The following is a 10,245-nucleotide window of genomic DNA, read 5'->3' as shown; positions in this document are numbered from 1 at the left end:
TCTGATGATGATGAGTACGGCTTGATGAGTCAAACGCGTCCCTGTTGAAGCTGCTGCACTTTTACAGTTTTCACTCACAAAGAAATTGCTAGTAAATTTCACAGATCATTATAAAGAAATGACAAGTAACACTGAATTAAATATGGGATTTTGTAAAGCTTCAAGGGTACTTCAGCGCTGAGAAGATGAATTTGTATTTAAACTGGGTCATCAATGTAGTAGAAATGTGGAATTATTTTTGAATTTGGTGCCTTCTAGACTGAGAAAAGACAGAAAATGTATTTTTGTCTCGGGGATGAAAGACTACAATTCCCAGAATGCTTCGCTGCCCTGTGAGGCCACTCCCACAGCCACCGCTACTTGATTACTGTGACTGAGTTGGAGAAGACACTACAATTAAAAACTGAACGTGTGTGTTCAATATAATGAGTGAGTCGTCGCGCGAGTCTCACAGCACTGAGCACTGACTGCAGGAGTGAGATAAATGAGCTGATGAGCTCTCGTGATGAGAGCTGAGGTAATCACGACTACACTCGCGGCATACATTCACAACGCCAGTTCAGTCTGGAGCGCTTCAGTTCATGCCTTTGCAAGCTTAACTTTCATAGAAATTAATTTGAGAAGTTAAAAGACTTACATTGCTCACCATAGCTCCGTTTAAATGAGTGCCTGAGCTGAGCTGAGCTGAGAGTGTGATCTCCCAGCCGGATCTCACGAACAATGCGTATAAATAGTACGAGTGTGCAATGTCGTGGAATGCACTCGTACTATTTATACGCATTTATGTGTGCGGGTTAAAAACATGCGGAAATGGCTCCCTCTGCTGGCTTTAGTCTTTACCCTTTGGCTAAACATTCCTCCGATGATGCTAATATCGTCAATTTGCGTCACCGGAGGAATGTTTAGCCAAACGGTAAAGACTAAAAATATAAAATGCATAAATCTCTCGTCTCAGGGGGATATGAGAGGGGAAAGCACAATCATTTGAATATACTCCAGGGTTTCTACTGATACAAAGCCATATGCTAATCGCTGAAGCAACCCTTTAAATATTATAAATCAATACTTACTTTTTTACAGTGAATAAAGTCTAAAACCACAGCGAGGCTCATGAATAAACCAATCGCTGCAGTCCTAACAGTGAACAAATGTTTCGCAAACGCACTATTATTCGGAATTTTTTAGTTTAAAATAATATTTTGAAACATTAAGTGAACGTTCCATTGCATCAATCTTCAAACGTTATGAGAACGTTACTTTTGAACGTTCTCGGAATGTTCTGGAACAATTCGCAACACAAAAAACGTTAGACGAACACCCAGCGGAAATGTATTAGTTAAACGATGTATAATATTTCTTACGTTTTGAGAACATTATTAAAAATAATATAACGCTGAATGAATGTTCTGTTAATGTTATTGGAATAACGTTTGCTCATAACGTTGAGATAACCTTTGCACGATGTTCTGTTTGTTGGAAATGTAGCCGCTTTGTTGCGATATTACGATAAAAATACCCCTGACGTTTAAATGAGTTAATCATTTGTTTTTACCAGTCAAACGTCTGGAAACATTACTATTTTTATTAGTAATATTATTTATTTATTTTATAACGTGATACTTTTTTCAGGTTTAAAAAAAGAACAGCATTTATTTCAAATAGAAATATTTGGTAACAATATACATGTTGTTCAAAAAGTTTAGGTTTTTCATTCTTTCTTTTTTTTGCGTGAAAGAAATTTAAACTCAGAAAGGATGTGTTAAATTAATAATAAAAAAGTGTCAATACTAACAATTTAACGTTATTCTTTGCCATTTTAAAGTAAATCGTATTAGTCTTATATTTACACTGTAATAAAAGGGTCAAATGACCATCAAATTAAAGTAAAATACTGGGATCTAAATTTAAATATCTGTAAGATAACGCTCTAAAACTTTTAATGTAAACCTCTGTAAAGTTATTGGTTTTGCACTTTATTTTAATTAAGATATTTTATTTTAATCTTATGGTTTTTGTAAGAAAAAAATATAAAACTAGTAAGATTTACTTGAAAATACAGAAATAATTTTACACTGTTAGTATGCAAAAAAACCTTTAATATAATGAGCTTCATAATTAATTACAGATTATTTCTGTGGTATCACATACATTTAAATGTAATTTAAGAAAACAATAATAATACAACAATTTCCCTGAATAAAAAAAATGAGAATTACTGTAATATAATCCTTAAAATAACAGTCAAATTGTGAATTTACAGATGTTTGTAATTTGACAGTTTTAAACATAATTTAAAATTACAACAACAAAATAAAATAGTGTAAGAAATGAAGTTATGTTCCTTAAAAATAGGATTAGAATGGATAAAATTAGGATAGATTTTATTTTATTTTTTACAGTGAATCAAAACAAAAGTACATGGAAATGAAGCAGTTTTTCAGCAGTCATACTCATTCACATTATTTGCATAAACTACCAAAAAAGATCCCAGTCTTTCCAACATGCTCTTATATGTATTAAATATGTGCTTAATTATAATTAAACACGAGCTTGGTGACGTCATTCCCCAATGCGGAACCTTGAACGCGCGCTCCTTCAGCTCGCACGGACTGTTATTATCGCTGCACCGCTCCAGCCGGAAACCTCGCAAGCATGCCGCTGATTTTAGTTAGTTATCAGCTTTATTGAATTATTTTATCTCTAGTTATTATTGATTAGTATATATTGTGGAGGAAGTGTGTGTGTGAGCGCTCATGGCTGCTCGGACAGTGTGTCAGATGCTTCAGCGCCGTAAGTCCATCAGATGAACAAACCTGACCTTCACACACTGATGATGATCTGTCAGAGAAAAATACAACCATAAAATACACTTAATTTAACAGATTTTACTGTAGATGACCTGCCATAATGCCAAAATATTTAATTTTATAACTACTATGTGTATAACAGTATTATTATGATAATATATTTATCGCAATAGATCTGTATGTACCTACTCTTTATGTATGCATTATATATAAATTAGTGCTGTCAAATGTATTAGTTATTATGTATATATAAATGCACACACGTGCATGTATTTATTTAAGAATATTTGTACATTTATTTATAAATTATAATTATATTTAATATATTATGTAAAAACAAACTTTTATTTTGGATGCGATTAATCGATTTGTATATAACATAATATATGACTTAGTATTTTTATTACATAACTAACATTAATTTAGTAATAGCTATATATATATATTCATTTAAACCCAAATGTATTCAGACACTTTCAACATTTCCTCACATTATCACGGTTTTTTCGCTATAGTTTAGAAGATGTTAATAAAACATGACAAGAGCTCACATTTAAACTGAACAAACTCATCTTGATTTTTATTTATTTATTTTATTTAACCTTTATTTAACCAGGGAAATCCTTTGAGAACAAGTCTCTTTTGCGAAGATAATGTCAGATGACTGATAGAAAGGATTACAATCAACCAATCAGCTGTTACAGTTAAGAACACAATTATAATACCAGTTTAGCTAAACCAATGAGCAAGCAATGCTTCATTTAGTTCAGTCTGTGGTGTCAAAGGTCACATTAGCAATTAAAGAACAAACACTTCAGCCAAACATGCTCAGCTCAAACAAAGTGAAGAAATAATTTTAGTGTTATTGCTAGTCACTGTATGAAGAATTCTTGGGTATAATATGTCACAGTTGACTTTATTTTGCTCTCCTCACTTACAGAAATGAACTATAGAGTCATTATCAACCAGATCTGGACAGTACCTCAGCTCATGTACTCGAGTCCTGTACTGAAGTTCACTGTTTGAGTCTCTGTGCTTTACTGGAGTATTATTTTTTCTGTAATCTTCTGACTTTAACTTCACTCCATCTGAAAGACAAATATCGTCCTCTTTACTCCACTACATTTCTATCAAGGTCCTCGAAGTGGAAAGTCGTTTCTGTCGCAGCTTTGAAAGTCATGATGATTTTTTTCTTCTTTAAAAGGTGTTTGGGTTTTTGCAGAAAGCCTTTCAGGAATCACTCTTGTAGAGTCTCGTGAAGTTCAATGATTTCACAGCATTTATTAAACACTGATTTATAGTTTAGAGCAAAATGGAAGAAGACGGATGTCCAAATGCTCATTTAGTGGAGTATTGACATAAACAAAGTTGATTCTGTCTTCAGTGAAGGTGAACAGTGTGAGAATATCAGATGTGTATCAGTGTATTGGATCCGTGCATTCGGCCTTAAAGTGACAGCAGCTTTGTAACTTTTCTACAAGTATTTAAATGAGTTTAAGTTAGTCGTCTGCTAGTGTGTCAGATGGAGCGTCACTGACTGGCTTAAACCATGATGGCATAATGTGCATTTATACAACTATAATACAATAATGCGGCGACATAAAGAAGGAAAATTACTTTTGATACTGAAGTACTTTTGAAAACAAATACTTCTGTACTTTTACTGCAGTAAAAATCTGTTTTTACAACTTTCCCTTGTAACGGAGTAATATTTGACCAGTAGTAGTTTTAATTTTACTCTAATTTACTTTAGTTTTAGTAATGAAGTTGCGTAGTTTGTCCACCTCTATTATCAAACTATTGAAACATCATATCTGTGTCTGAATTATGTTTGGTTTGACTGTGTATATAATAATAATAGATTTTATTTATAATGCACTTTTCTTTCCGAAAAAGTGCAACAATGGAAAAGGGGGAAAAAAAACAAAAAAAAGAATAAAAAGAAAAAAAGATGTTTCTCAAGTGTGTGTATCTTCGTATGAACACGTGTGTTCTGACTGAATGAATGTGAATGTGTTGCAGGTCTGGCGTCGAGCGCAGCGGCCGCACGTCTTTCGTCTGCAGAACTGCGCAGTCGCCGCAGCGCTCTGTTCTCTGAGGAGCAGTCGCGTCAGAGGGCTCTGTATCCGCGCACAGAGAAGATCGAGGTGACCCTGCGGGGGCCCGGCCTACAGGGGGCGCTGCTGGTCATGAACCGTGGCCATTCCACGCCGCACAGCTGCACGCGCCGTGAGTGTCTCAACATGATAGATATCGATAGATATTAGATTTTATAACCGATACCGATTATTTGCATTTTTTTTTACCTGGTAACCGATATACAGAACCGATATTTGTTTATTTTATTTCTGTTTTAGGGCGATTATAACAACAGCACTGCATATATTGCGGTATTGACTGATAATTGGTTATAATTTTACAGATAATGTTAGATCATTTTATGTCGACCATAATCGGCTTTACAGATATCGGTCGATAATATTTTTTAGAGATAATGGCTGAATATTGGATTTACAGATATCGGTCGACAAACGTTTTTAAAGATATTGGCTGATAAATCATTTTTACAGATATCAACCAAAAATCGTTTTTAGAGATATCGGCCGACGATTGTTTTTAGAAATATAAACCAGTAATCGTTTTTTGGGATATTGGCTGATAATCGTTTTTACAGATATCAGTCCATTATCGTTTTTACAGATATCGGTCGATAATGGTTTTTACCGATATCGGTCGATAATCTTTTTTTTACAGATATCGGTCGATAATCGTTTTTAGAAACATCAGTTAATAACCGTTCTTTACAGATATCGGTCTATAATATTTTTTTTTACAGATATTGGCCAATAATAGTTTTTTACCGATATCGGTCGATAATATTTTTTTTACAGATATCGGTCGGTAATCTTTTTTTTACAGATACCGGTCGATAATCGGCTTTACAGATATCGGCCGATAATCGTTTTTACAGATATCGGTCGATAAACGTTTTTACAGATACCGGTCGATAAACGTTTTTACAGATATCGGTTGATAATCGTTTTTTACAGATACCGGTCGATAATCGTTTTTTTTACAAATATTGGTCGATAATCAGCTTTACAGATATCGGTCGATAATCGTTTTTACAGATACCGGTCGATAATTGTTTTACAGATATCGGTTGATAATCGTTTTACAGATATCGGTCGATAATCGTTTTTACAGATACTGGTCGATAATCGTTTTACAGATATCGGTCGATAAACGTTTTTACAGATATCGGTCGATAAACGTTTTTACAGATACCGGTCGATAAACGTTTTTACATATATCGGTTGATAATCGTTTTTTTTACAGATACCGGTCGATAATCGTTTTACAGATATCGGTTGATAATCGTTTTTACAGATATCGGTCGATAATCGTTTTTACAGATATCGGTCGATAATCGTTTTTTTACAGATACCGGTCGATAAACGTGTTTACAGATATCGGTCGATAATCGTTTTTTTACAGATACCGGTCGATAAACGGTTTACAGATATCGGTTGATAATCGTTTTACAGATATCGGTTGATAATCGTTTTTACAGATACCGGTCGATAATCGTTTTACAGATATCGGTCGATAAACGTTTTTACAGATATCGGTCGATAAACGTTTTTACAGATATCGGTCGATAAACGTTTTTACAGATATCGGTCGATAAACGTTTTTACAGATATCGGTCGATAAACGTTTTTACAGATACCGGTCGATAATCGTTTTACAGATATCGGTTGATAATCGTTTTTACAGATATCGGTCGATAATCGTTTTTACAGATATCGGTCGATAATCGTTTTTTTACAGATACCGGTCGATAAACGTGTTTACAGATATCGGTCGATAATCGTTTTTTTACAGATACCGGTCGATAAACGTTTTTACAGATATTGGCCAATAATAGTTTTACAAATATCGGCCAATAATAGTTTTACAGATATCGGTCGATAATCGTTTTTACAGATATCGGTCGATAATCGTTTTTTTACAGATACCGGTCGATAATTGTTTTTTTACAGATACCAGTCAATAATCGTTTTTTACAGATACCAGTCGATAATTGTTTTTTACAGATACCGGTCGATAAATGTGTTTACAGATATCGGTTGATAATCGTTTTTTTACAGATACCGGTCGATAAACGTTTTTTACAGATACCAGTCGATAATCGTTTTTTACAAATATTGGTCGATAATCGGCTTTACAGATATCGGCATTGACAGATATAAACCAACAGCACAAACGGATTAAAGGGTCCTGGCACAGAAAGAAACAGGTGTGTTTTTAATCTCTAATGTTCCTCTCAGATCTGACGGAGTGGCATGTGAAGAGTTCTGCTCTGGCTCTGGTGGACGGGCAGCCGTGGCACATGCACCGACCTTTGACCCGCTCCTGTGACCTCACCCTCCTCACCTTTAAAGATGAAGACCCTCAGATAGTCAATCAGGTCAGTGCAAAACATTTCTGAGGCTGTTACACTGATTTGCATGGGAAAAATAAGGTTTCATTTGCTAAAGTTGCATGAAAGGGAAGTCATTCTGGTCTTTTCTCTATTATGTAGTGTTAAAATTCTCTCTCTCTCTCTCTCTCTCTCTCTATATATATATATATATATAATATAAACTAATCCGGCATAACATTTTGAGCACCTTTCCAATATTGTGTTGGTCCCCCTTCTGCTGACCCGTCAAGGCATGGACTCTACTAGACCCCTGAAGGTGTGCTGTGGTATCTGGCACCAATATGTTAGTAGCAGATCTCAGTCCTGTAACTCCGGTTACAATTCGGCGGGGTCAGCATGGGCACCCTGACTGGTCAGCGGCTATGCCGCCCCATATGCAACAAACTGAGCTGCTCTGTGTATTCTGACAGCTTTCTATCAGAACCAGCATTAACTTCTGGAGCAGTTTGAGCTCCAGTAGCTCGTCTGTTTGATCGGACCCCACGGGCCAGCCTTCGCTCCCCACGTGCATCAATGAGCCTTGGCCGCCCATGACCCTGTGGCCGGTTCTCCACTGGTCCTTCCTTGGAGCACTTTTGATAGATACTGACCACTGCAGACCGGGAACAGCCCACAAGAGCTGCAGTTTTGGAGATGCTCTGACCCAGTCGTCTAGCCGTCACAATCTGGCCAAACTCGCTCAAATCCTTACGCTTGCCCATTTCTCCTGCTTCACACACATCAACCCTGAGGACAAAATGTTCACTTGCTGCCTAATATATCCCACCCACTAACAGGAGCCGTGATGAAGAGATCATCAGTGTTATTCACCGGTCATAATGTTATGCCTGATCGGTGTATAGAGTGTTTTAGATGCTTTAGAATGTGTTTGTTTTCAGATGTTTCTGTCATTAATGTGTCATAATGAACTCTTGTGTGTGTGTGGTGACACTAACATTATGATCAAAGTTATTCAACTAAATATAAAAATAAAATTAATTAATTAGGTCTTATTTAATTCTATAAACTATAATACTGATCTGCCAGCATTGTTGCTCTATGATAAATTAAAATTAGCTGATAACATCACTGTTTACTCCAGAACGACTGTACAGCCGAAACACATTCTGCTGCAGTATTGTCCTGTTTAACACTAAAGCTGCTTTGAAACAATCGGCATTGTAAAAGCGCTGTTTAAATAAAGTTGGTTGATTGATGTGTGTGTGTGTGTGTGTGTGTGTGTGTCAGGCGTACTGGCGCTCCTGTGCGTCTCTTCTGGGTCATGTGCTCGACGCAGCGTTTAAGGACGAGTTTAGCGTCGAGCTGCTGAAGCTTCCAGAAGTGCCAGGTAAGATTGATCCTGTGAACCACAATGCCTACGATCTATCAGTTCCAAAACCTGTTTATAAAATTTATCTGAGACTATAGACTATATAGATCTGACTATGACAGTCTGTAGTTTGAACGAATCCCTTTTGCACGACACTGACGTTACAGTACAGAGCAGATGTTCCTGCTTTATCCTGATCATAAGTGTTATCCTAATGTTCAGTGTCCTGCTGTGTCTGCAGTGACCGCCGGTGCGTTCTGCTGTGATCTGGTTCTGGACTCTCGCTTGGACTCCTGGACGCCTTCAGAGGTCAGAACTGGCTCTTAATATCTGACATCAGCGGTTATTAAAGGGTTAGTTCAGCCAAAAATGAAATGTCTGTCATTAACTCCTCTCCCTAATGTCGCTCCACACCCGTAAGACCTCCGTTCATCTTCACACACAGTTTAAGATATTTTATATTTAGTCCGAGAGCGTATGCAAGTGTATGCACACTATACTGTCCATGTCCAGAAAGGGAATAAAAACATCATCACAGTAGTCCATATGAGACATCAGTGGGTTAATTAGAGTCTCTTGAAGCATCCAAAATTAGTGATGGTGAAGTGAAGCTTTCTGCACAGTTGTATCAGAAAAAGGTTCATTACTCGAAGCTTTAAGTCAGAGCTGAACGAGGACCTCTGCTGGTGAAAGTGAGGGAAAGCGCTGTGTCGCAAAATGTCTCAACATGAATGATGTATTATTATTATAGGCCAGCTTCTGGGAGCAAATCAAACATTTGACCTAGAAAAAAAGAAAATTAAGGATAGGCCTATACTTGTCTCTAATGAATGAAGTTATAGGCTAGTGCGGATTAAATAAATAAATATAGGCGGCAGAACAAAAGACAAATAAATGATCAACCTTATTGGGCAGAATCAAATGAAAGTGTTCCCACATTTCAGAACGCCCTCTCTTTGCAGCAGGTTCCATAACAAACCGCTCAATGCAACGCAATACACCTCAACAACCCACAAGGCCACGCCCTGTGTCACACATTTTTAAACCTTTCTGAATCAGTCACGTGGGTGTTTGTGAAACGAAGCTTCGGACGTCATTGGTCACGTGGTTTTGATAGAACGAATCAAGCATCGATACAAAGCTTCACAGAAAATAGTTTCATTTTTTTAGACAAACGCTTCGGAGCTTTAGTGTCACTGTTAACATCACTATCCAAAATACATTTGGGTCAAACTGCTGAAATCACGTGACATTGGCGATCCGAATCAAGAATCGATTCACTGACTCATAACGGTTTGAATCTTTATTTGAGGATTGAACACAAACGCGGAAGAGAAGCCAATGCTGAATAAAGTCGTAGTTTTTGTTATTTTTGGACCCAAATGTATTTTGGATGCTTCAAGAGACTCTAATTAACCCACTGATGTCTCATATGGACTACTGTGATGATGTTTTTATTCCCTTTCTGGACATGGACAGTATAGTGTGCATACACTCGCATACGCTCTCGGACTAAATATAAAATATCTTAAACTGTGTGTGAAGATGAACGGAGGTCTTACGGGTGTGGAGCGACATTAGGGAGAGGAGTTAATGACTGACATTTCATTTTTGGCTGAACTAACCCTTTAACATGCTTC

At 36.7% G+C, this 10,245-nt stretch overlaps 1 protein-coding gene across 1 annotated transcript in view; it reads left to right on the top strand.

Annotated features, from left to right (window-relative positions):
* Positions 1–2,604: 2,604 nt before the first annotated feature.
* Positions 2,605–10,245, top strand: part of mrpl39 (mitochondrial ribosomal protein L39) — a 10,203-nt gene continuing 2,562 nt past the window's right edge. The window contains exons 1-5 of the mRNA XM_067442881.1: positions 2,605–2,790; positions 4,830–5,036; positions 7,142–7,281; positions 8,524–8,623; positions 8,847–8,914. Of these exons, the coding sequence (XP_067298982.1) occupies positions 2,754–2,790; positions 4,830–5,036; positions 7,142–7,281; positions 8,524–8,623; positions 8,847–8,914 (552 nt within the window). The 5' untranslated portion in view covers positions 2,605–2,753. The remainder of the gene's footprint in view (positions 2,791–4,829; positions 5,037–7,141; positions 7,282–8,523; positions 8,624–8,846; positions 8,915–10,245) is intronic.

The sequence above is a fragment of the Pseudorasbora parva genome, chromosome 4, assembly GCF_024679245.1.
Source record: "Pseudorasbora parva isolate DD20220531a chromosome 4, ASM2467924v1, whole genome shotgun sequence".
NCBI classification, from domain to species: domain Eukaryota; kingdom Metazoa; phylum Chordata; class Actinopteri; order Cypriniformes; family Gobionidae; genus Pseudorasbora; species Pseudorasbora parva.
The sequence above is the reverse complement of the archived record's forward strand: the minus strand, read 5'-3'. Positions and strand labels throughout refer to the sequence as shown.